Source organism: Rhinatrema bivittatum, chromosome 9, assembly GCF_901001135.1.
Source record: "Rhinatrema bivittatum chromosome 9, aRhiBiv1.1, whole genome shotgun sequence".
NCBI lineage: Eukaryota > Metazoa > Chordata > Amphibia > Gymnophiona > Rhinatrematidae > Rhinatrema > Rhinatrema bivittatum.
The window spans coordinates 240,199,450-240,227,014 of record NC_042623.1 but is presented as its reverse complement, the minus strand read 5'-3'; the positions used below and the strand labels follow the sequence as shown (position 1 = coordinate 240,227,014).

The 27,565-nt window shown below is 48.0% G+C and overlaps 1 protein-coding gene across 1 annotated transcript in view; it reads right to left on the bottom strand.

Annotated features, from left to right (window-relative positions):
• The window catches only part of CCDC39 (coiled-coil domain containing 39), a 294,107-nt gene that overhangs the window by 217,833 nt on the left and 48,709 nt on the right, over window positions 1-27,565 (bottom strand). Inside the window, exons 7-8 of the mRNA XM_029616381.1 lie at window positions 24,300-24,491; window positions 23,758-23,861 (exon numbers count right to left, since the gene is read on the bottom strand). Coding sequence (XP_029472241.1) covers window positions 23,758-23,861; window positions 24,300-24,491 — 296 coding nt within the window. The remainder of the gene's footprint in view (window positions 1-23,757; window positions 23,862-24,299; window positions 24,492-27,565) is intronic.

The window sequence follows — 27,565 nt, the reverse complement described above, 5'->3', positions numbered from 1 at the left end:
TATGCAGGGATTTCCAAGTAGCTGCCCTACATATTTCCAAGTAGCTGCCCTACATATTTCGATTGACTCTCTGCCCAAGAAGTAGCCTGAAACCATAAGGAATGAGTTTTTAAGCCTTCCAGCACGGGCCGACCCTTACAGATGTAAGCAGACGCAATGACCTCCTTTAGCCAACGCACGATAGTGGCCTTGGAAGCCTTATTACCTTTATTTGGCCCACTCCACAGAACAAACAAGTGGTCAGAGACCCGGATCTCATTTGTAACCTGAAGGTAACACAGCAAGACCAGTTTCACATTGAGGCACCGCAGATCACCCCCAGCTGTATTTGCTACTTCTGACGAAGAAATATCCGGAAGTTCCACGGACTGATTGACATGAAAAGAAGACACGACCTTTGGCAAGAAGGAGGGTACCATCTTAAGGGATACCCCTGAATCTGAGAAACGTAAAAAAGGCTCTCTGCATGACAACGCTTGGAGCTCTGAGATTCTTCTGGCTGAACAAATGGATACCAAGAGAACGGTTTTGAGAGTCAAATCCTTGAGCATAACCCTCCTTAAAGGCTCAAAAGGAGTTTCACAGAGAACCCAGAGAACCAAGTTAAGACTCCACGAGGGACAAGTAACCCGGACCGGAGGATTCAAGTGCTTGGCTCCCTTGAGGAAACGGACAACATCCGGATGAGCCGCCACTGAATAACCATCAATGGTGCCTAAGAGGGAACAGAGAGCGGAAACCTGCACTCGCAAGGAACTGAACAACAACCCCTTGGCGAGACCGTTCTGGAGAAAAGAAAGGACCTGGGAAAACGGAGCCTTACGAGCTGAGATACCCGAGGCGACATATGCATTTTCAAAAACCTTCCATACTTCGTGGCCCACAATAGAGTGGATATAACTTCTTCCTTATATCCCTTCTTTCTCAATCTCTGCCGTTCAAAAGCCAGGCTGCTAGACAGAAGTGATCCGCCTGATCAAAAAATACGGGACCCTGCCGAAGAAGATGGGAAAGATGACCGAGGTGTAGGGGACCGTCCGTGGCTAGATTCACGAGGTCCGCAAACCACGGTCTGTGAGGCCATTCCGGAGCCACTAGAATGACAGGCCCACGATGAAGCTCGATTCTTCAGAGTACTTTGCCCACTAACGGCCAGGGAGGGAACATGTACAGTATAATGTCGCGGGGCCAGGGAAGGACCAGGGCATCCACTCCTTCCGCCCAATGTTCCAGTCTGCAGCTGAAGAACCGAGGAGCTTTCGCATTGCTCATAGTGGCCATCAGATCCAAGTGAGGGGGACCCCACCTGAGGATGATCAGGTTCATCACTGCATCTGACAATTCCAACTCGCCTGGGTCTAACCTCTGGCGACTGAGGAAATCCATTGAACTTTCTCCTTCCCCGCAATATGGGACACCGCTAAGTGTTCTACGTGACGTTCCGCCCATGCGAAGAGCCTGCTGGCTTCCAGAGTGACTAGGCGACTCTTGGTGCCCCCTTGTCGATTGATGTAGGCTACAGTGGTGGAATTGTCAGACAGGACCCACACCACCTTGTGGAGGAGTAGGGGAAGGAAGGCCTTGAGAGCCAGTTGGACCGCTCGAGCTTCCAGTCGATTGATGTGCCAGCAAGATTAGGTTGGAGACCAATACCCCTGAGCAGACTGGATCTGGCATACAGCTCCCCAGCTGGAGAGGCTGGCATCCATTGTTACCATGATCCACTGCGATGTCAGAAGGGACATCCCCTTCTGAAGATGGGCAGGCGATAGCCACCACTGCAGTTCTGCGACAGAAGACTCGGAGAGCGGCAGGGGCATCTGAAACTGTTCCGATATCGGTTTCCAGCGGGATGACAAGGCTTTCTGTAACTGACACATATGCGCAAAAGCCCAGGGGACCAGATCGATAGTGGAGGCCATGAACCCCTGAACCTGGAGATAATTCCAGGCCATTGGCAGGGCAAGAGAGAGAAAATTGCACACTTGGCCCCTGAGTTTGAGCGATCGGTCCTCTGGAAGAAATACCCTGCCTATTCGAGTGTCGAATCGCGCCCCCAGGAATTCCAATGTCTGGGAGGGTTGAAGCTTGCTCTTGGGAAAGTTGATGACCCACCCCAGAGAGGTCAGACACGACAGGACCTTGCTGACCGCCAGCTGGCAAAGAGACTTTGATTTGGCCCGGATGAGCCAATCGTCCAGGTAAGGATGGAATAGGACTCCGTCTCGACGCAGGGTGGCCGCCACTACCACCATTACCTTGGTGAAAGTGTGCGGCGCCATGGCAAGACCGAAGGGGAGTGCTCGAAACTGAAAATCTTGGCCCAGTATCTCGAACCGAAGATACCGCTGGTGATCGCAGCGAATCGGGATGTGTAAGTAGGCCTCCATCAGATCAAGCGAGGCCAAGAATTCTCCGGATCGAACTGCCACTATCACAGCATTCAAGGTTTCCATCCGAAAATGGGGAACCTTGAGAGCCCGGTTGACGCGCTTGAGATCCAAAATTGGACGAAAGGAGCCCTCCTTTTTGGGCACGACGAAGTAGATGGAATATTGGCCGGACCCTTGTTCTTCCACTGGGATTGGGACTATGGCCCCCAGTTCCAGCAGCCTGCACAGGGTTTGTTGGACCGCATGCCTCTTTTGACTTCCGCAGGGGGAGATCAGGTGAAGATCCGGTAGGTCTCAAGCAAATTCTAATGCGTAGCCTTTTTCTATCACCTCTAGGACCCACTGATCCATTGTTATGGTGGCCCATTCCCCAAGAAACTGGGACAGTAGTCCACCTAAGTCTCGAATGGAGGAATGAGCCAGTCCCATCTCATTGACAGGAGGACTTGGTGACCGAGTGTTGCTGGCTACTATCCCTGAAAGGCCGACGTCCCTGAAAGGAATGAGGCCAGGATTGAGATCGGGAAGCATTACCCCTCGGGAACAATCCCCTTGCTCTGGTGGAAAAACGGCGTTGCCCCCTAAATCTAGTGCGAGAGGGTAAGAAGGACTTAGACTGTTTCGGCCAGTCCTCCGGGAACTTATGAACCTTATTTTCTCCCACAGATTTGATAAGTTGCTCTAGGTCCTCACAAAAAAAGCAACTGGCCCTTGAAGGGAAGGGTTCCCAACTGCGCTTTGGAAGAGGCGTCCGCAGACCAATTTCTTAGCCAGAGGAGGCGCTTGGCCGAGACCGCAAAGACCATTGCCTTGGCTTGCACTCGCAGAAGATCGTACAGGGTTCCCGTCCCATACGCAATCGCTCCCTCCAAGCAATCTGCCTGCTCCGCCTCTGCAGATGGGAGGTCTTGGGTACTGAGTAATTGTTGAACCCACCTGAGGCTTGCCCGCTGCATGAGACTGCCGCAGATTGTCACCCAACTCCCAAGGACAGGACCTCAAATATGCGTTTGAGGTAAAATTCAAACTTGTGGTCCTGGACATCCTTTAGAGCCGTAGCCCCAACCACCAGGATCGTGGTGTGTTTGGTAACCGCCGTGACAGAGGAATCTACCTTGGGTATCTTAAGTAGATTCAAGCAGTCCTCAGGAAGGGGGTAGAACATGTCCATAGCCCTCCCCACTCAGAGTCCCGCCTCAGGGGACTCCCATTCCCTAAGGAGCATCAGCTTATGCATAGGGTGAAAAGGAAAAGTACATGGAAGAGCCCTAAGTCCCGCCAGGACCAGGTCCATGTTGGCAGGCATTGTGGCTGTAACCGTATCCGCCGGGGGCAACTTAATTTCAAGTTGATACAAAATGAAGGGAAAAGAAAATTAGGTCTTACTTTCGTTAATTTTCGTTCCTGTAGTACCAAGGATCAGTCCAGACTCCTGGGTTATGCCTCCGCACCAGCAGGTGGAAACAGAGCAAAACTTGACAAGCTCCACTATATATACCAGGGTGCCACCCACAGTCTGACAGTATTACTCAATGTCAAAGCAGTGGATATTCCCCATGTAACTAAACTATGTACACGAAGATCAACCAGGGAACCCTCGGGTCACTTCCCCCAAGAACCAGACCCAGACAACACGAACGGAAAGAAAAAACCGAATTGACAATGCCTGTCAACTGCAAAAACCTTTCGTCTAACACAGCGGATTCTCCGAACATACTGCAGAACTGGGCGGAACTCTGGACTGATCCTTGGTACTACAGGAACGAAAATTAACGAAGGTAAGACCTAATTTTCTTTTCCCTGTACGTACCGGATCAGTCCAGACTCCTGGGATGTACCAGAGCTCACTACTTAGGGTGGGAAACGGAGAGGCCCGCTCTCAAGATGCCTGCTCCAAAATTTCCCTCTCTGGAATCCTGCATGTCCAAGCGATAATGACGCGCAAACGTGTGCAACGATTTCCACATTGATGCCCGACAGATCTCTAGTGGTGAGATCTGCTGACACTCCACCCAGGACGCCGCCTGAGACCACGTAGAGTGTGCCTTTAGCCCCAAAGGCATGGGACGACCTCCCAAGAGATAAGCAGAATTGATTGTTTCCTTCAACCAGTGCGATATGGACGTCTTAGATGCCATATTGCCCTTTTTAGGACCGTTCCAAAGGACGAAGAGATGATCCGAAGTCCGGAAGGCATTTGTAACCTCAAGGTAGCACAAGAGGACTCTGTGCACGTCCAACTTCTTCAGGTCCTTGGAAGACGTATCCGAGCTAATGAGATGAGCAAAAGCTGGAAGATCTACCGACTGATTCAGATGAAACACCGACCCCACCTTGGGAAGGAAAGAAGGGACAGTCCGGAGAGAGACCCTAGACTCAGAGATCCATAGGAAAGGTTCCCTACATGAAAGGGCCTGAAGTTCCGAAACCCTCCTGGCGGAAGTGATCACCACCAGAAATACTGCTTTCAACGTGAGATCCTTCAAGGTGGCCCTCTTCAGTGGTTCAAAGGGGGGCTTACACAGGACCCTGAGCACCAGATTTAAGTTCCAGGAAGGACAGGGTGACACGATTGGAGGGCGCAAATGAGTTGCTCCCTTTAAGAAACGTATCAGATCAGGATGGGAAGCTAATGACCGCCCATCCACGAAACCTCGTAGACAACCTAGAGCCGCCACCTGAACCCGTAAGGAACTACAGGACAGCCCCTTCGCCAGGCCAGCCTGCAGAAAAGACAAGATATCGGGAATGGTAGCCCGGGTAGGCCGGACCAACCTAGTAACACACCAGGATTCAAAGTCCTTCCACACTCGCATATAGGACAGAGAAGTCGACACCTTGCGAGAACGTAGGAGGGTGGCTACCACCGCGTCCGAATAACCTTTACCTTTCAGACGGTGCCTTTCAAAAGCCATGCCGTTAGACAAAAGCGATCTGCCTGATCGAAACAGATGGGTCCCTGATGTAGAAGATTCGGTATCGGCGGTAGACGGAGCGGCGCTTCCAATGCCAGATTGACCAGGTCCGCAAACCAAGGCCTTCGCGGCCACTCCAGAGCCACAAGGACAACCTCCGTGGGATGATCTCTGCGGCGGGCGAAGAAGCACGGCACCTTGGCATTCAGAAAAGTCGCCATCAGATCCATGGCCGGTCGCCCCCATCTGTCGCAGATGAGCTGGAATGTGACGTCTGCCAGTTCCCACTCGCCTGGGTCGAGTTGATGACGACTCAGAAAGTCTGTCTGAATGTTGTCTACACCTGCGATGTGGGACGCGGCAATGTGGAGAAGATGCCTCTCTGCCCACTGAATTAGTAGGCGAGCTTCTAAGGCCACTGGACGGCTCCGGGTTCCCCCCTGATGATTGATATAGGCCACGGTGGTCGCATTGTCCGACAAGATTCTGACCAACTTCCCCAAGACCAGGGGCAGAAAAGCCTGTAATGCCAGAAGCACTGCCCTAGTCTCCAGGCAATTGATCGACCAGCGCGACTCTGTCATGGACCAGCACCCCTGCACAGAGTGCCGCAATCAGACCGCCCCCCAACCGGAGAGACTCGCGTCCGTAGTGATCACCCACCGCGATCGAAACGGACGTCCGCAGTGATCACCCACCGCGATCGAAAAGGACGTCCGCCGTACCAACACCCCCAGAATTGCCCCCGACGGTCCCTCGCCCCCCGGGATGCAGGCCAAGCACAGCCCATCCCGGGAGAGGCGCGCGCTGCCGGACCCACAGGCTGTGCAGGCCGCACCACGTGGCATGCCTGCCCCTGCTAGTCCTGAAGAAGGCCTCGAAAAAACCCACGAAACGCTTTCCGCGAAGGGGGGAGGGGAAAGAAATAAAAATAAACAAAACCTGCAAAGTCAGAGAATCGCCGCGAAGGAGAAAAGGTTTTTGGTTTTTTTTTTTGGCAAAGAACTCACCGGCGCTGTCCCCCGACAAGTGCTGAATGGTCTGGCTGGGGTGAGTGAGCCGGGTTCCCCGGTATCACCCCGGCTGGGCTCTGGAAAGTGGGGTCCTCGACCCTTAGCCCCAGCAATCTGCTCTACCAGGAGGGATGGCCCTCTCAGGGCCTGGCAGCCTCCTGGGAGCACCAACCGTTTCTTCCTCCTGAAAGAAACAGAAGACTTTTTTTTTTTTGAAAACTTAATTGAGCCAGCAAGAAAAAGAAACAGCAAGAACCAAGAACCTGCCTATCTAATTCTCAAAATTGCTAGCCCTCTTCCTTTAAATATTTTCCCTATCCAGGCTGTGAGCTATGCACCCATACCACCTGCTGGAAACAGAGAAATACTGACAGGCTGTGGGTGGCACCCTGGTATATAGAGTGGACCTTGTCAAGTTTTGCTCTATTTCCACCTGCTGGTGCGGAGGCATAACCCAGGAGTCTGGACTGATCCGGTACGTACAGGGAATGAGCGGTTCTAGTTCCTCCTTTTGAAATCAGCGTAGCACCCGAGGATCGTCCCCCTCGAGGGGGGGGGGGTTAGGAAGCAGCGGGTCAACATCTGGATCTGGAATTGGGACCGGCGGTGGCTGTGGCGGATCTGGAGGCGGCGGGACCCCCGGGACCACCCTAACCGAGGCTTGGTCCTCCGGCATCTTCGAAGGTTGCAGAGGAGAAATTTGCGGGTTTTTGTTTTTGGGGGGGGGGGGGGGGGGGGGTCCAGGGATGGATCTTCCTCCTGCTGTAAGCTGGCTAAATAGGACTTGTGCATAAGAAGCACAAACTCAACGGAGAAACAAGACTTAGACTTCCCGGGGGGGGGGGGGGGGGGGGTAGGGGTAGGAGGTGGGGGGTAGGGAAAGGTCAGGACCCCCTCTGGGGCATGAGGGGGACTCGAATCCAGAGGAGAAACTAAAAAAATCAGGCTCACCTTTCTCCTGCACATCCGATTCTGCATTTGAGCCTACTTCCAAGATGTCCGCCGTTCCCGCGGTTTTCCGGGCCGGGAATGGCCTGGCCACGCGGCGGGGAACTCGCCCCCGGGTCGCTGTGGGTGAGGGGACCGATGAGGGCCCCTCCCCACCCAGTAGGCACCCTGAACAGAGACCTCCGTGAGAAAAACGTGTGGCAGACTCTCCACATGTTTTACAGGCGCTGGAATGGGGCATCAGCGCTGAAGGAAAAAAAAAAATCGCTAAAAAAGTAAAAACAGCTGAGCTGTGCAGGGCTGAAGTCGGTCAGCAGAGGCAGCGACTGAATTCTGCACGCTGCTGGAGCTGTCCACAGTTCTTAAAAAGTAACAAATGCAGCCCTACTTGTACCTTTTTTTTTTTTTTTTTTTTTAAACTGCTCAGCTAAGCCAGGGGAAAACCACTCCCTGAGAGGGTACTGTTTTACAGTGGACAGCTAGATGATGGGGGAGGGACTGGGCCACCAGTATCACCCCAAATGGTCACCAGGAAAAGGGGGCCTAGGATGGGCAACCCCCCCCAGGCTCCCAGCAGAGCGAAGAGACCGAACTCTCTCTGTGAGGAAATAAAGGGAGAAAACTTTCAAAGTCCTCTTTTTTTTTTTTTTTAAACAAGAATTTAATACTTGCTTGATCCAGACCAAAATTAAAGAAAATCCCCTCAGGGAAACTAAGGGAAGAAGAAGGGGAACCGTAGGTTCAGCTGCCTGCACCTACTGGAGACAGACGAATACTGAAGGGGTGTAGGTTAGTCTATGTCCTGATATAGGATACCCTCACAGTTTTGGTCTGTCTCCACCTGCTGGACAGGAGGCTCAACCCACGGTCTGGACTGATCCACGTAGTACAGGGATAAGGGAATTAGCACATCCAAAATGCACGTCCAAACAAGCACGAAGCTAATAGTGCTCATCACATGTAAATTCATGTCGATGAGGCTATTAGATATTACCCCCCACACCCCTCCCGATGCAAACAAAAAAGTGCCCTGGACCAGGCGTTAATTGAGGAGCCCCAAAAGTTTACAGAATAAGCAGAAAATACTGCCTTTCTGTAGTTCCCCTGACTTAATATCGTAGCAATAAGTTGGAGGAACCTAAAAATGGAGAACTAAAAAAATTAAAATAAAAAAAAAACAACCCTGTCGTCAGTGGTCAGGTTAGGGAAATGGACGCTTAATTAATGAGCATCCATTTTCCTAACCCATAGCTGCGCACAGGTTAGGAAAAAAAGACGCTCGTAAAATTGAGCAACCGTTTTCCTAAGCCACTGACAGCCACCTCTCCTGGGCGAATGATGCCGAGGAGGTGCTAGGGACGTAAAATTTTCTCTAGTGCCTCCTTTCTACTGTGACAGTCCATTTAAATATTAAATCGAGTGCCTGGGAGAGGTGGATCAGTGCACGTTAAGAGAAAAAAAAAACAATGTTATAAAATGGCACTTGGTAATGAAGTGCAGAAATGATCCCAAGACCAGGAAAGCAAAATTTCATTTACTGCATATTCATCTGGAATAGGAAAATTGATTCTTACCGGCTTATTTTCATTCCTGTAATACCACAGATCAGTCAAGACAAGTGGGTTTTGCATCCCTACTAGCAGATGGAGGCAGAGAACAAATACTTTACGGCACTGCTATATATCCAAGAGTGCCACCTGCAGTCCCTCAGTATTGAGCTTACCCAAGCCAATGTATAGAAATCTTCTCCCATCCAAGGCGAACAGCTACTCAGGGTGGAGCCCCCCAGAACTGGCACCTCCCCCACTTCCAAGAAAAAAAAAACTGATAACTACTTAACCTTAGCCTCTCAACCTATTTACAGTCTTAAAAATTCTGACATAAGATTCCAAATATGGAAAATTCAGTCTTTTGGCAGTAAGGGGATAGGTCTCTGGACTGATCTGTGGTATTAAGGGAATGAAAATTAGCAGATAAAAACCAGTTTTCCTTTCCTGTTCATACCCAGATCAATACAGACAAATGGGATGTACCCAAGCACCCTTAGGCTGGGCAGGAACCCGAAAGACCCCCACACAACACACTCTCACCAAAAGTCACATCTTCCTGCGCCTGAACATCCAATCGGTAATGCTTGGTGAAAGTATGAAGTGAAGACCACGTCGCGGCTCTGCATATCTCCTGGGGCAACACCAACTGACAGTCCGCTCAGGAGACTGCCTGTGCCTTAGTAGAATGCACATGCAGTCTTACCTGAATTTCTCGACTCCTACAAGTATAAGTGGAGCAAACGGTCTCCTTCAGAAACATGGCTTTAGAGACTTTATCTCCTTTCTTCACTCCACCAAACGACACAAAGAGATGATCCAACTGCCGAAAACTGTTAGTGACCTTAAGATACTGTAACAGAGTCTGACGCACATCCAATAGATAAAGTTCTTTTGCCTGCGGTGACTCTCTAGACCACTCCATAAAGGCTGGAGGTTCCACCGTCTGATTCACATGAAAAGAGGAAACCTTTAGTAAAAAGGAGGGGACCATATGCATGTCGTGTGAAATATGCATGTCATTTGAAATATGCAAAAAAAGGTCTCTGCAGGACAGAGACTGAAGTTCTGAAATCCATCTGGCTGAACAAATGGTTACCAGAAACACTGCTTCAAGGTCAGGTCCTTTACCGATGCACCCCTTAAAGGCTCAAATGGAGGCCCACAGAGCACTCACAGAACCAAATTGAGATTCCAATCTGGACATAATTTCCGTACCAGAGGACAGAAATGCTTTACTCCCTTTAGAATTTGAATGACATCAGGATGAGAGGCCAAAGAACTCCCCCACAACTTTCCCATGAGCCAACCCAAAGCTGATACCTGTACATGGAGCGAGCTATAGGACAGCCCTTTGACAACCCCTGCTGTTAAAAGGCAAAAATGTGAGGCATGTCCACATTTAGGGGATCTAGCCACTGCTCCAAACACCAAGACTCAAACATCTTCCAGACCCTGACGTATGCCAGAGAAGTAGAAGGCTTCTTAGCCTGGAGAAATGTGAAAATAATTGGTTTGGAGCATCCTTTTAGAAGCAATCGCAGTCTCTCAAAAGCCAAGCCACGAGACAAAAGCGATCCTCCCAATCCGAGAATATAGGTCCTTGTCGAAGAACCCTTGGCAGATAAGCCAACTGAGAAAGGAAGTGTTGCTTACCTCTAACAGGTGTTCTCACAGGACAGCAGGATGTTAGTCCTCACATATGGGTGACATCATCAGGATGGAGCCCAATCACGGAAAACTTCTGTCAAAGTTTCCAGAACTTTGACTGGCCCCTACTGGGCATGCCCAGCATGGCACTAACCCTGCAGCCAGCAGGGGTCCCCCTTCAGTCTTATTTTATATCTACAGGCAGTGCCGAAAAAAAACAAACAATAAAGCATTACGAACCCAACACCGCGGGGTGGCGGGCGGGTTTCGTGAGGACTAACATCCTGCTGTCCTGTGAGAACACCTGTTACAGGTAAGCAACACTTGCTTTCTCACAGGACAAGCAGGATGGTAGTCCTCACATATGGGTGAGTACCGAGCTGAGGATGTCCGAACATGCACCAAATGTACCCAACGGCGTGCAACAACTGGGGTGGAATTTGGTAGAGGGCATCCGCACCCCACCGGGCAGGCGGAAGGGTGTTGGTACGTCACGTTGGAAACAGGTTACGCAGGACAGATTGGCCAAAGATGGAATCTTGTCTTCCGGCTTTGTCCAAGCAATAGTGGGCTGCGAAAGTGTGGAGTGAGCTCCAGGTGGCAGCGCTGCAAATGTCAGGAAGTGGCACCGATCGTAGGTGTGCTACTGAAGTCGCCATGGCCCTCACCGAGTGTGCTTTAACACGGTCTTGGAAAGGAATGCCTGCTTGCTGATAGCAAAAAGATATGCAGTCCGCCAACCAGGAGGAAGAGTCTGTTTACCCACAGGCTGCCCTAATTTGTTGGGATGGAAAGAGACGAATAACTGAGTGCTCTTCCTGTGGGCAACTGTACGGTCTAGGTAGAACGCTAGAGCCCGTTTACAGTCGAGGGTATGCAGAGCCTGTTCCCCTGGGTTGGAGTGGGGCCTGGGAAAGAAGATAGGTAGTATGATGGATTGATTAATGTGAAACTCCGAAACTACCTTAGGCAAAAACTTAGGGTGAGTGCGGAGTACCGCCCGGTCCTGCAGGAGTTTAGTGAAAGGTGGATAGGTAACTAGGGCCTGTAACTCACTAACCCTGCGAGCTGAAGTGATAGCCAAAAGGAAAATCACCTTCCATGTGAGATATTTTAGGTCACAGGAGTGAAGAGGCTCAAATGGAGGTTTCATGAGCCTACCAAGAACCAAATTAAGGTCCCAAGAAGGGGCCGGAGGAAGTAAGGGTGGCTTGATATGGAGCAAACCTTTAAGAAAACGTGTTACGAGGGGTTGCAGTGATATAGGGGTATCCCCGACACCTTTATGGAAAGCGGCTACCGCACTGACATGCATTCTGATTGAAGAAGTCTTTAGACCGGATTCCGATAAATGCCAGAGATAGTCCAAAAATCTCGGGATTGGACAGGAAAAGGGATCAAGGGACTGTGAAGAACACCATGATGTATACCTTTTCCATTTATAGGAATAAGACTTTCTTGTGGAAGGCTTCCGTGAAGCAATGAGGACACGAGAAACCGAATCTGAAAGGTTAAGTGGTTGAAGGATCAACCTTTCAACATCCATGCCTTCAGGGACAAGGCATGAAGATTGGGATGGCATAGACATCCGTCGTTCTAAGTGATCAGAAGAGGGTCCTTTCCCAAGGGAATGTGCCTGCGGATGGAGAGATCCTGGAGTATTGGAAACCACACTTGGCATGGCCAGTGAGGTGCTATCAGGATCATGGTTCCTTTGTCCTGACGGAGCTTCACGAGAGTTTTCGAGAGAAGAGGAAGCGGAGGGAATGCATAAAGCAGCCCGGCTGCCCACGAGAGGGAGAATGCATCTCTGGGCTGTGAGCGCTCGCTCCGAATGAGGGAGCAGTAATTGTCTACTTTGTGGTTCTGAGGGGACGCAAAGAGGTCTATTTGGGGATAACCCCAGTGTTGGAGGAGAGAGGTCGCTACCGAGGGATTGAGCGACCACTCTTGCGGTTGGAAGACACGACTCAGTTTGTCCGCCAAAACATTGTCCACTCCTGGCAAGTAGGTTGCCCTGAGGTACATCGAGTGGGAGAGCGCTTCCGCCCAAATCTGAGCGGCCTCCTGACTCAGCAGGAAGGAGCCTGTGCCTCCCTGTTTGTTGATGTACCACATGGCCACCTGAAAAGCTCTGAGAGCATATCGCATTGCTCGAAGCTCCAGGAAATTTATCTGGTGTTTGGATTCCTCTTGAGACCAAGATCCTTGTGTCTGCAGATCGTTTACATGAGCTCCCCAGCCGAGGTTGGAAGCGTCGGTGGTGAGAATGAGTTGAGGATCTGGGAGATGAAAAGGTAGTCCCTGGAGGAGATTTTTCTGATCTTTCCACCAGGCGAGAGACAGACGGAGTGCGTCGGTGATGTGGACAATGGTTGAGAGAGACTGAGTCGCTTGAATCCATTGTGACCGTAAAGTCCAATGCATGACTCTCATGGCCAGACGGGCCATTGGAGTGAGATGGACTGAGGACGCCATGTGTCCGAGAAGGACAAGGAATTGCCGAGCAGTCGCTGTGTACTGAGACTGCAACTGGTGAGCAAGAGACACGAGGGTTTGAACTCGTTGTTGAGGTAGGAAGGCTTTTGCTTGTAAAGTGTCCAAGTCTGCCCCAATGAAAGACAAGGTTTGAGATGGGACTAAACAGGATTTCTCGTAATTGACGAGAAATCCTAGAGAAATTAGAGTGTGTAGGGTCAAATTCAGGGACGATCGAGCTGCTTGCTGGGTTGGGGCCCTGATTAACCAGTCGTCTAAATAGGGGTAGACGTGAACATCTTCTTTCCGGAGGAAGGCTGCGACAACTACGAGACATTTGGTAAAAACTCGTGGAGCTGACGCTAGGCCGAATGGAAGCACCCGGTATTGGTAGTGCTTTGGGCCTACTAAAAACCGGAGGTACTTGCGTTGAGCTGGAGCTATCGCAATGTGGGTGAATGCATCCTGGAGGTCTAGAGAGCAGAGCCAGTCTCCTCTTTGTAGAAGAGGTAGAAGTGAGCCCAAGGTTACCATTTTGAACTTTTCCCGCTGGAGGTACTTGTTGAGGGCACGTAGGTCCAGAATTGGACGAAGGCCCCCGGATTTTTTGGGGATCAAAAAGTACCGGGAATAGAACCCTAGGCCTTGCTGCGAAAGAGGAACGGGTTCTATTGCTCTTAACTGGAGAAGAAGGGAGACCTCCTGCTCCAGAAGGACAGAGTGATCGGATACTCCCCACACTTGTAACGGCGGGGAGTCCGATGGGACAGCAAGAAAATTCAGATGGTGACCCTGAGCAATGATTGCCAGCACCCACTGGTCGGTTGTGATGGTTTGCTACATTCCATGAAAGTGGCATAGTCGACCTCCCACTGGTATGGCTGGCAGAGGGATCAGGCTGCTGCTCTCGAAGTGAAAGTCAAAAGCCTGAAGCAGGCCCCGGTTGGGGAGCTGCTTGTGACTTTTGCTTGCGAGGCTGGCGAGGCTGGGATTTATGATAGGTCTTCGTCACTCGGGTCCTTGTCGGTGGAGGATACTACTTCCTTGGACGGAAGAAAGACTTCTTAGGGTCCTTCTTGGAGGGCTGTCTAGACGGGAAGTCAGAAGGTATCGATGAGAGCTGTTTGAGGGTCTCATGATGATCCTTAAACTCAGCCACTATTTGCTGAATCTGTTCACCGAATAGATTGTCACCAATACAAGGCAGGTCAGAGAGCCTGTCTTGTACTTCTGGGTGAAGGTCTGAAGACTTGAGCCAGGCCTAACGCCGTGCCGAAATGGCAGTCGCAGACACTCTAGTGGAGGTGTCTAAGATATCGTAAGCTGTTCTTATTTCGTGTTTCCCTGCTTCAAAGCCCTTGCTGACAAGGGTTTGAAGATGTTCTTTGAATTGGTCAGGCAGATTTTCAGAGAAGTCCTGTATCTGTTTGAAAATGACCCTGTTGTATTGGGTCATTTACAGCTGGTAAGCAGGAATTCTAGAGATGAGCATGGCCCCTTGGAACACTCGTCGACTAATATTGTCTAGGAATTTGTGTTCCTTAACAGGAGGGATAGAGGAGTGTGGCTTCGTTCTTTTTGCCTTCTTCTGAGCTGACTCTACCACAACTGAGTGGTGGTCAAGCTGAGACTTTTGAAAACCCGGGGCTGACTGTACTAGATAAGTAGTGTCAGCCTTCCTATGTACTGGGGCTACGGATCCAGGATTTTCCCAATTCTTTTTAAGGAGATCAAGAAGAACTTGATGAATGGGAATAGAGGTGATCACTTTAGGGGCATCCAGGAATTGGAGAAGCTCCATCATCTGGTGCCTATCATCTTGTTCCATCTGAAGTTGAAAAGGGACCATCTCAGACATTTCCTTCACAAAATTAATGAAAGAGAGGTCCTCTGGAGGAGAACGCTTTCTACTTTCAGTAGGAGAAGGAGGTGAAGGTAAATCATCGGTGTCTGTGGAGGTATCATCACCCCAAGAGTCATAAGGATCAACAGGTTGACCTGTAGGACGAGAGGGTGGTTGGATACCCAAAGGGCCCAGCTGAGGCTCCGAGAAAAATCGAAGGAATCGCCAAGGGCACCGCGGACACCTTGGGGGGCATCGGTGCCGGCATCGATGGCGCCGATGTGCGTATCACCCCCGATGAGTGAATCAGTGGCGAGGGAGGGCATGGCATCGATGGCTGAGGCACTACCCCGGAAGGAGGAATGCGGAACGGTGTTTCTCCTCCCGATGAAGCAGTTATCGGGGAGGGCACCGGAGCCATCACAGACCCGGGAAGCACCAGTGGAAGGGCAGTCATGAGCGCCTCCATCCGGGAAAGCAGCGAAGCCAGTGCTGCTGGAATCGGGTCAGTAACCGGTTCCACTCTCGGTGCCGGTGCCAGAGGGACCTGGAGTCGTTGCATCGCTTTGTCGATGGCCTCCTAGACCAGCCGGTCCAGTTCTTCCCGGAGACCTGGGGCAATCAGCTCCAGCTCCGTGACGGAAGAGGGAGGCTGAGGCACAGTCGGAGGGACCACCTTTACAGGCGGAATCGTGACTCCCAAACCCCGATTGGGTGAGGGTGGCCTCGATGTCCCGGTCGCAGGAGTGGTCGGTGCCGCTCCTGGACGGGGCTTCTTCAACGGTGGCGAGGTCGATGATTTCGCTCCCTCGACGGTCCGAGACCTACGATGCCGATGGCGATGCTTCTCCCTATGATCTCCTCGATCTTGAGGGGGAGGTACAGGAGTCGATGGCCGTGAAGACGTTGATGGCGGGCTGTCACCGGACGGTTGTCGATAGACCGACTTCGACAGTGCCGGTTCCGAGGACATCGATGCGATGGACGGCGTCAGGGTGTGAGCACAGAAGAGGAGTCCCATCTTCTCCATTCTGGCTTTGCGACCCTTAGGTGTCATGAGGGCACACTTGGTGCAAGTTAGGACATCATGCTCATGGCCTAGACACAAAACACAGACTCCATGAGGGTCTGTGATAGACATGGTGCGAGTACAGTCCGGGCACCGACGAAACCCCGACGCCATGGCCATGGAAAAATTGAGCCGCGGTACGGTCGACGGCCAGTAGGCCGTGAGGGCCAAACTCGACGGTAACTGATGAAAAACGGTGAAAAAACTTAGCGGAGTACCACGGTCGAAGAAAGCTAGAGGGGGGACCCCTGTGGGGCGAAGTATTTTTAATTAATTCCGTTAGGAAAATTCCTGTCAGGAATCAGTTCAGAGCTCCTAAACCGCGAGGCTACTGCTGCGCGGAAAAAAGAAGACTGAAGGGGGACCCCTGCTGGCTGCAGGGTTAGTGCCATGCTGGGCATGCCCAGTAGGGGCCAGTCAAAGTTCTGGAAACTTTGACAGAAGTTTTCCGTGATTGGGCTCCATCCTGATGATGTCACCCATATGTGAGGATACCATCCCGCTTGTCCTGTGAGAATCCTTTTTATCGCGAGATACAGTAGATCCGTGAACCACAGCTGATGCGGCCACTCCAGCACCACTAGCACAACCTTCCCTAGATATGTCTCTCTCACAAGACTCTGCCGATGACTGGTCAGGAAGGAAACACGTATAGCAAGACTTCTTACAGCCATGGGCACACCAGTGCATATATTTACTCCAACCCGGCTTCTCATCTGCGACTGAAAAATTGAGCCATCTTGGCGTTGCAAATTATAGCCATGAGGTCCAACTGGGGATCACCCCACCTGTCACAAATGCAATCCTAGGCTTCCGGGGACAACTCCTATTCCCCTGGATCTAGCTGTTGCCTGCTTAGGAAATTTGCTTGCATGTTGTCCACTCCCACACGTGCGATACGGCTATTCCCTTGAGATGACGTTCTACCCAAGCAAACAGCTGTTGAGCCTCCAGAACCACTGCATAACTCTTCATCCCTCCTTAACGACTGATTTATGCCACCGTCGTCGCATTGTCTGAGAAAATTCTCGTCATCCGATTCTTGATCCAAGGCAGAAATGCCTCCAAGGCCCTGTGGACCATCCTTGTCTCTAGGCGATTGATAGACAAGGACATCTCTACTGTCAAAGATCTTGAGTTGTCCGCCCCTGGAAGACCACCCCCCAATCCTTGAGGCTGGCATCTGTGGTCACCATCACCCAGTCCAGAGTCTCCAGATCCACTCCCTTTTCCAAGTTGTGGCGAGAGAGCCACCATGAGACTGGACCTGGATTCCTCTCGAAGTGGCAAAGACAGATTATAGTCTTCCAATAACAGATTCCACCTGGACAAGAGAGCCTTCTGCAAAGGTTGCATGTAAGCAAAAGCCCATGGTACCAAGACCAACGTGGAAGCCATGGAGCCCAGGACCTGCACATAATCCCAGATTTTGTGTACTGGTAGAAGTAATGGCCATGTCACTTGCACCTGTAACTTTGTTACTCTGTCTGTGGTCAGGAACACCCTGCGCCTCTCTGAGTATCAAATCACACTCCCAAATATTCTAATGACTGGGTCAGAAGCAGATGACTCTTTGCCAAATTTATCACCCAACCCAGCAATCTCAACTTGTCCATAATCCGCTGGATGGAGCAACCGCACTCTTCTTCCAACTTTGTCCTGATGAGCCAGTGGTCCAGATATGGATGGACCACAATCCCCTCTCGTTTTAGGGCCGCTGCCGCTGCCAGCACCACCACCATCACCTTCATGAAGGTTCGAGGCACTGTGGCTAAACTGAAGGGGAGAGCCCAGAACTTAAAGTGCTGCCCCTGTCCCATGAACTGTAAAAACTTCTGATGGTCCACCCGAATGGGAATATGGAGGTAGGCCTCTGATAAATCTAAGGATGCTAGGAACTCCCCTCTGCAGACTGCCGCTAGCACTGCGCAAAGTTTCCATGTGAAAACGCGGAACCCACAAAGCCAAGTTCACCTTTTGCAGATCTAGAATGGGCTGGAATGTGCCCTCCTTTCTGGGGACCACGGAATAAAATCGAATACCTCCCCTGTCCCTGCTTGGACAGCAGTACTGGAACAATTGCAGCCAAGCTTAGTAATCTCCGCAGCATATCCTGCACTGCCTCCTGCTTGCTTTGAGACAAGCAGTGGGACTCTAGAAAGGCCTCCCTGATGAAGAGTGAAAATTCTAAGGTGTAGCCATCTCTTACCAGAACCCATTGGTCCAAGGTGACCTTGGTTCATTCCTCATAAATGCGGGTTAATCTTCCCCCAAACACATCCACAGAGGAATGGACCCCCCTGGCTTCTTTGTGCTGACTTTCTTCCTCCAGTCTCCTGACCGGATGGATCTCTGGAGAATCTGCATGCACCCCAAAAGGACTGCTGCCGTCCTGAAGACTGCTTCTGTCCCGAAGAACAGGAAATTTTGCCCAAACGGAACCACTGCATATCCCAAAAATGGGAACAGGAAGGGAAACTCTTCTTGCCACTCTTTTTATTCTCAAGCAATCTATTTCCTTTTGACTCCTTCAAAGTTTTCATGAGCTGGTCCAAATCCTCCATAAACAGGAGCTTCCCTTTAAAAGGGAGATTACACAGCTGGGACTGACCACATGTCAACTGACCAGTTACGTAACTATAAAAGCCTGTGAGCTGCCACCGCCGAGACCATGCTTCTGGCTTACGTACGCACCAAATCATATAGCACATCTTCCATGTATGCCACTTAAGCTTTCAAGCATGTTGACCACATGAGGCTGATAGGTCCAGCGGAACTCTGTTCTTGCGCCTTCTGTACCCAGTATAAACGGGCCCTCTGCATCAGGCTGCCACAGATCACCGCAAGGAGGCTCAAGATTGAAACCTCAAACATCCGCTTCAACTGTATCTTCAATTTACAATCTTGCACATCTTTCAGGGCAGTTGACTCCACCACTGGAATAGTTGTCTTCTTGGTCATGGCGGAAACTGCCGCATCCACTTTTGGAAGCCCTCAACAGGTCCAGGTCTCCTCCATCAAAGGGTAAATCTTTGCCATTGTCCTACTGACCTTCAGGCCCGCCTCTGGGAAATCCCATTTCCAGTACCAATTATCATATTTTTAGGCAATGGAAAGGCACTAGGAGGACCCCGCAGTCCATCCAGGACCTGATTCACCCCTTCATTATCTGATTCTTCCTGAGCGACTTTGACCCCTAACTCTTCCAAAACCTGTGGAATAAGGGGACACAGCTCTTCCTTCCTAAACAAGTGGATCACCCTTGGGTCATCTCCCTCTGCCATCAGCATCTCATCTGGATCAGAGCCATTCTTATTTGCATCAGGGTCAGCATTTCGATCAGCATCTGCATCAGGATCTGTTCTAGGAGGATTTCAATTTCTCATCTGCATTCGTCTATCCTGGAACGACACTATTGATCATCTTAATATTTGCTTCTCCTCAATAAAATCTTGGTTGGATCACAATAAATTATCGCTAAACATGTCAAAAACAGAATTCCTAGTACTCTCCAGTCCTTACTCCCAGATATCACAGACCACCATTTCCATCAATACTGTAACATTTACCATTAGTAAACAAATTAAAAGTTTAGGTGTTTTTCTAGATAGTACTCTGTCTTTCAAACCGCAAATTAAGTACATCATTAAACAGGGTTTTTTCAGACTTCGGTTACTTGCTGGCTTAAAAAAACTTCTCTTCGCTGCTGAATTTCGTATTGTTCTTCAAACTTCTTTATTCCCAATTATTGACTACTGTAATGCTTTATACATTGGTCTTCCTGCTGCGACTCTATAACCTATCCAACTCTTAATCAACTCAGCTGCACGACTCCTGTCCGACATAAAACGCTCAGATCACATTACACCAACTCTGATTCATCTCCATTGGCTGTCCATATCCGAACACATCAAATATAAACTGGGAACGATAATATATAAACTTCTGAAGCTCCTGTTTATGGAGGATCTCTTGTCTTACCAACCCATTCATTCTCTACGCTCATCGCAACACCTCCCTCTCAAAGTCCCCTCGCCAAAAGCAGCACATCTCTATCTTACATGTGAATGCTCCTTCTCCATTGCCAGACCTATGTTCTGGAATCTCCTCCCACTTGAAATACGAAAATGTGACTCTTTTAAAAAGTTCAAAAGTCTTGTCAAGACCAATTTGTTTAAATCTGCTTATTTTTTAGTTTTATGATTTGAAATAGTATTTGAATTTGTTATTCTTTTATGCTTTTTATTGTAATTTTATGTTTTCTTTTTATTGTCAATTATTTTGTGTGTGTTTCATTGTTAACCACCTAGACCATTCTGTGTTAGGTGGTCTATAAACCTAATAAATGTAAATGTATTTGCTGGATCATCCGAGTTGTCCAAATTCATCTGATTGTTCTCAGTTCCTGCAGCGCATCCAAGACCCATATGCCTGAGTAAGTCCCCAGACCCTCCAGATGAGACCACCCTCAGCTTCTTGGAAGGGTGACATGGCTAACTCTCTCTGGGCCGCTTCCCCTCTGCTCCCTTTCTTGCCAGAAAGGCTTTATGCAGCAGGACAAATTCCGTAGAGAACTCTTCCAGATCGTGAGAACTCTTCCTGATCGTGCACGCTCCCATCCGACTTTCCTCCCCTGCCATGGGTCTCTGCTATATGCTATTCCATAGGAGAAAGAGGGGGAGCAGAATCCAAGGGCTCTCCAGAAGCCGAAAGCCTCTGACTGTGATCCTCCAAAGATATGGCAGCACCAACTAGTCCCCCCAGGAGCATTGCCGCTGGCCTCGAAGACCTGGTGGCCCTCTTATCGCTGGCCATTCCCATGGAGGTTCCCTCCTCCCACAATGTAGGGAACACACATTTTGCCACCCGGACCAAAGACCACAAGCCTTGCAAGCTGCCATATGCTGCTTCAGCACGATTGCCCACGAGGCTAAACATGGCAGCGCTACAGTAAGCAAGCCTGCCCGAGCACGCAGTAACAGGCTGCACACATAGTCTGCCCAACGAGCCACACGGCTGCACAGGCCCAGCCAGCATGTGGCAAAACTTCTTCCTCACACAATTTCTTGGACACCCCAGATCCCCCAGTGGCCTCTTGGCACCGACAGCTCTCGCTGAAAACAAGCATCCCCGCCGACATGCTGCACAGTCTGAAGCTCCTGCTGCTTTTAAATATACTTTTTTTTTTTTTAACTTAACACAAACAGGAATACTTCCCTGAAGGATGACGATGGTGTGAAGGAGGAGACCTCGGAGGCAACGAGGGAGCCAGTCCCCTGGCTATCAGAACCTCCGGAATCAGTGGGCTGCAGCCAGACAGGGATTACCAACCCCTCAGTCGCTCAGCTCTACCTGAGGGATTGTCCACAAAAGGTATCCAACAGCTCAGGGTGCATCACTCCAAATTCTGTCTTCCCTTCTTTTTTTTTTTGTCAGCCTGCAGGTTTGCATCATTACCATCTGCTGGAGACAAATACTGAGGGACTGCAGGTGGCACTCTTGGATATGTAGCTGTGTCTCAAAGTTTTTGTCTCTGCCTCCATGTGCTGATAGGGATACAAAATCCACTTGTCTGGACTGATATGGGTATGAATAGGAACTCTCTGTTAGAAAATAGCAAGTGTAAGGGGATTTGCTCCCTAAGTGGTTGATTTTAAAACAAGCGCATGTATCGGTGGCGCAAGCGAAGATAAGCTACAATTTTAAATCATTCGCGCATTTGCACACGTATGATTTACAATACGCCTACCATGCAAAAATATCCTCCTAATTTTAAGTGAGTACTCGAGCACAGCTAGCGCACATAGGTCTTCAATAAGATTATGTCAGTTTTTACGTGGATATGTGTTGCGTTAGACAGTCCATGGGGCAGGCCCGCAGACTGCCACCTTTAACTTCAGCCCCGTGCCAGATACGACAACTCCTGATGCTGGAGAAGGCCCCCAAATAAAGTTGCCAACTAGCTCCAGATTTTCAGAACAGGTTGATCCAGTCTTGGTTTTACTCCCCTTGCCTGCAGGTACTTGTACTCTTGCTTTTCTTAGGGAATGCAATAGGGTAATCAGAATAAATCACAACAAGCAATGGGGTAAAACCAGGATTGGATCAACCTATCCTGAAAATCTGGAGCCAGTTAGCAACCCTTCCTATGATTAACCATGTGGCAGGCTGCTGTGTTCAGCCTGCCTCTGCTACTGCTGCTCCCGCTGACACTGGCAAAGACCCCAATGTATGCAGCAAGCTGCCATGCTTAGCCTGCCTCCCCATGACCCCCTAAAGTGCGTGCGCCAACCTCATGTTTCTTAAAGGGCCTGCAGCAGAAAAGGCCAGGTGACATCACCACTTCAGCAGCTCCTCCATGCCTCGGCAATAGGTTGACTTCTTTGTATAGAGCAAGTTGCCTCAGTATGTTCCTGATCTTCGTTCCTGTGTTCTTGGTCTTTGTTCCTCTGTTCCTGGCCTCATCTTGATAGTCCCTGCTCATCTTCTTTGAGATCTTCAACTTCATCCTGTGGTCAGTCTTCAATCCTTCAGTGTTTCCTTTTGCCCATCTGTGCTTTTCCTCACCTCCCAGCCTGCCTATCTGTCCCGCCTTCCCTCGGACAGATCTCTGGTTCTGACTTTAGCCTGCTTGACTATGGATGAACTCTGCCTGCCACTGACCACTGCCTGATTCTCAACTACGACTGAATTCCACTTGCCTCTGACTACAGCCTGATTCCCGACCATGTCTGAACTCAGCCTACCCCAGACTCTGGTCTGTGACTCAACTGTCTCCACAGATCTCCACCTGGTCAACAGAGGCCTGCGCCCAAGTCCTGCTGGCCCTGGCACCCAAGAGCTCATCCTAAGGGAAACGAGGGCTGGTATAGTTGAAGCTCCAGTTGCCCCAGCCAACAGTGGGGACCTGCAGGGCTCTTCCCTGCAGGTTGCGCCTACTCCACCTTGGTCAGAGGGTCCATGCCTGCAACATATGTCAACGAATTTTAAAACATGCTTGTGAGAGATACACTCCCAGTTTTCCAATTAGTTCACCAGTTTTTCCAGTTAAAGCAAGGACTTTCAAACCCCTCTGGTTCTTCATCTTGCACACTGCCCAGATGACCTGGTCCAGGTCTACTCACCTTGTCCTATAAGCCCTAAAATGTGAGATCTATAATAGACTTGCTCCTCATTAGAAGCAGCAGTAAAGTTAGGGGATACCTAACATACAAGCGCTTTGGGTTCGTTTTTAAAATTTGAGTTACGCATGTAAGTCTTGGTCCCGTCCCGGAATTCCCATGCCCAGCCCCCTAATTCCTACGAGCACATGGATACATGCGTGCATATTTTGCGGCTTTTTTAAAATCTGCGTTGCTCGCGCATGGTCCACATACATGTGTATGTGGGCATTTTTGCACAAACCCTTTTAAAATCGACCTGAATGTCCATTTTAGAACTGGAATCATTCACTCCTTGGTGTTACTACACTTCCTGGGTAAGAATGCACACCCTTACAGACAGTAAAATCTATTTTACTATAAATCTAGTCCCAGCTGATTGTTTTCTACATAAAATAAAGATTTGTTATTGAAATATGTTATTGTTTTTGATTTTGTCTTTGTTTAAATGTTATTGTTCACTTTGTCTTAGTCTGTATTTTACTATATATAGGTGAGTCTGGCTTCTCTTGATTAGGCAGGCTATGACTAGAAACTATAAAGAAATGATGGGGATGCTAAAGCTCAGCAAGCTTCTATAGTACTGCAAGAGGAAGTAATTTGAGCAGATCAGATGGGCCCTACAGATCTTAAATATCCTGTTTGCACAGTTCTACTTAAAGTTTCTTAAAGAAGACAAAATAATAATCCATTCTTTCTGTTACGATTTTTATAGTATGTATTTTTAAGTTATATTCTCACCTTTTGATCTTCTCCTGCATTTCTTTCCTCAGATTAGTTATTTGTGTTCTTGTAGCCTCTACCTGAGAAGAGGTTCTGTTCACTGTAGTTTTTAAACCGTCCAACTAATGATTAAATAATGATAAATTAAAGACTTTTATTTAGTCATCTTTAGTTATGAGTGGAACATTTTAATATGGTGATAATATAAGCAAAGGGAAGCACAAGAGTAATGCATTGGTCACGGTTCAGGAAATAGAGAAGCAGTATTGCAGAAACACAGCCAGCCACTACATCAAACACAGGCTAAGAAAAGAATCTATGTTTATTCCAGTTTTCAGTGAAAACGATCCAGTCATAGAATTGAATCACTTCTTCTGGAGTCCCTGGAAAGTTGTAATGAATATGGATTGTTTTTATTACTGTTTTCTGCCATTTGTGTAAGCTATTTTGAGTTTGCTGAATAATATATAAAAACCTTTAAAAAATAGATTAGACTTACATCTGACACTATTATGGTTTCAACTATATGCAAATAATCTTGTATCCTTTGTGTGTATTACCTCATCCTGAAGCTGAATTTGATTGCTGTCTTGGGTATTGTAGTCTTGTTTAAGCTTGGCTGCTTGTCTCTCAGACATGCCAATTTTCTTCTCATATTCCTTATTATTCTCAATCTCACCATTCAAAAACTGCAGCCTCTCCTTAATCATGCCCTCTTTCTCTCTGTGCTCCTGTTTTAGATGGGCTAGTAACTAGGAGAATAAAAAAAAAAAAGTAAGGTCCTTGAATGTTAATTACAGTTTACTTTTCCATTTGACATAGTTCAAGGACTTAATTTTTTGATTTTTTTTTTTTTTTTTAAAGAAAATCAGCAGTATTACTCTACATTGTGTACACACAGAAGTAAGTCAGTGTCTGATTTCTCTCCATTAATGCTGATATGGCTTGGATCTAACATGAAGACTAAAACACGCTTCAAGGCAACACATGCACTATTCCGCAGTTTGGGTACCCAGGAGTGAATTAAATCAACATAGATGGGTTGAGCTATGTAGAAAATTGGTACATTGGGAGTTTAATTTGTCATTTTCTTTTGTGTCTAGTTGCATTAGTTGTTTTATTATTTGTACATTGCTTGGAGCTTGAAGGTAAAAACATGAATTAAATGTAATAAATAAATAAATAGATTGCAATATAATACTGAATACAGAAACAAATAGAGGATAACTTTTATACATGCGCAAGCGTGCTGATGAATGCGGGTAGATGGGTGCACATGCATAACTGCACATAGTTTGTATTGTGCACACTATTTAAAATACACTTAAATCTACCCAACAATATGCTTGTATATCTAAAAGATACATGGCATATATTTTCATTATAGCTGGATAAATAGCGTTTTAACACTTATCTGGCTATCTTAGGGGGTCATTTTCCAAAGCGATTGCACGCGATCACTAAATGGGGGCGGAGTTGGGGCGACGTCAAGACCGGAACAGGAGGAGTCGGGGCAGACACCGCGAAGACATCGCGGACAGCGAAAAGGTAAGAACCTTTTTCGCTCCCAATTTTGCGCCCAATAGCACCACCTTTTATGATGGCGCTATTAGGTGTGAAAGCCGGCAGCGATCGCACCGCACAGGTGCTATCGCTGCCGACTTTCGCAGGCCCGCCCCCGCTTCGCCCCCCTGTACCGCGCGAGTCAAAGAGCCCGAGGTATTAGAGAATCCAGGCCTTACTTAGCTGGATAAGTAGTTGTCATTTATCCAGAGAAGGCAAAATTTATACAGATAAGTGGCGCAAATCTCCTATACACAAGTATTTCTGCTCCTAATTTTAATCATTTCCACTTGGAGATGTAACGTGTATTTTCCTTGTGAACTTTTACGTAAATAAGTCATCAAATTTTGTAACATGCGCTTGTGAAGGAAATTTCCAGTTTAGTCCACCAATTTGCCCAGTCTATCTCTAGGTCATCAAGACCTTCCTGGTTCTTCAGCCTGAACTCCCCCCAGTTTATCCAGACCCCTCATCTAGTCAGTATTTGGCTATAAAAAATTTTGTTTTAATTTACGCCAGATTATTTATTTATTTATTTGAGAGCATTTGTTACCTGCCCTTCCTATGTTCAGGGTGGAATTACCATAAAAAAAACACATAATAACTGAAGAAAATACATAACACTAAAATCAAAAAGTTAAAATAACAGATTGATTAGGACACATTACAGAAACAAATCAAAACAGGTAAACGCATATCTAATACCCCTGCCACATGGAGGATCCATGGAGGAACTGGTGTAAATATGCACAGGTAACGGCCATATGCATGTCCCTTTGGCAGGTTATAAAATAGCAAACTGTACGTGTATATGTTGGCTCCATCCCATAATGCCCTGGCCCGTCCCTTTTTTATATGAGCAAATTTATTTGCGCACCTTTACTTGCACGTGTATGTTTGAGGTTTATAAAATAGCATTTATGCAAAGATGTGCTATTTGCACCTGCTAATCTGTACACAAACAACTCTTTGAAAATTCACCTTATATGTTTCAAGTGCATCCAATATGATCCATTCTTCTAATTTTTAATTTTTTCAACCTTTGATGCCTTAGTAATATATATAAACATATACATACACATACACACAGTATCATTGGTTTACATAACATTATGTGGCATTCTAAAATGTACTTAGGTTCTACAGAGTAAATGTTCAGATCTGAATCCTATTTCTGCCTAGATTATCGCCATTTGCTGACAAGCACCAAAAGGCATCAGAATATCATTGTTTTGGAATCTTGGGTAGAAATTAGCATGTTTAGTGTTCCAAAAAAAATGATTAAAATCAGGAACATTCCACAGACCAGTCCCCTAATGTATCCTCTGGCAAGGAGGGGGACAATAAGAAAATTGATACCCCCAATCTGGTTTTACTATCTCCAGAACCCAGAGGACAGCCACCAAGTATGCAGGAAGGGGCTACTGGTACTAATGAGAGAGAAATGTTTTCTTTGGACAATTTGTCTGAATTAGAAGGTGGAACAGAACCCCCTGATAACATTACTTTGGTGGACGTATGGAGGGTGGTGACAAAAATGGAAAGGATGCTTTTCCTTTCCATGGCTCAATCGGCTAATTTGGCCTTGGAAACTAGGAAAAGCCTGGATGACCACAATAAGAGGATTGTGCATTTGGAGAATTCAAGAGAGTCAAGTAATAATCAGATAGCTACATTGCAAGCTTCAAATATTACATTTATGAAAGACTCTTTAGTGACTTTTAAAAAACTAGAGGGTTTTGAAAATATAATAAGGATGAGAAATTTGAGATTTCTGAATTTTCCCTGTACAAGACTATTGTCAGCTTATGAGTTATTCAATAAGTATGTGATAGAAGTATTGGGGATAACTAAACAACTGCTTATATCAAAGATGTATTATTTGCCTGTTAAAAAAAAAAAGGATGTAGCAAGTTCTGAAGGTGGGATGGATTTACTGGTACCAGTTAGTCCTAATTTAACTGACTTCTTGGAATCATCCAATGATGATATTCAAACTAGGGCTACATTGTTAGTAACATTTTGTCTGGAGAACGATAAAAATCTGGTTCTCCAGAATTACTTTAAAAATAAGGAAATTACATATTGTGGTCAGAAAATACAGGTATTTCCGGATGTCTCCAAGGAAACCCAATTGAGGAGGAAACAGTTTTTGAATTTGAGACAGAGGGCTGTATCTTTGGGGGCAACCTTTTATCTCAAATTCCCGTGTAAATGTTTAATTACTTTTCAAGGGAATAAGTTTGTATTTCTGGATCCACCT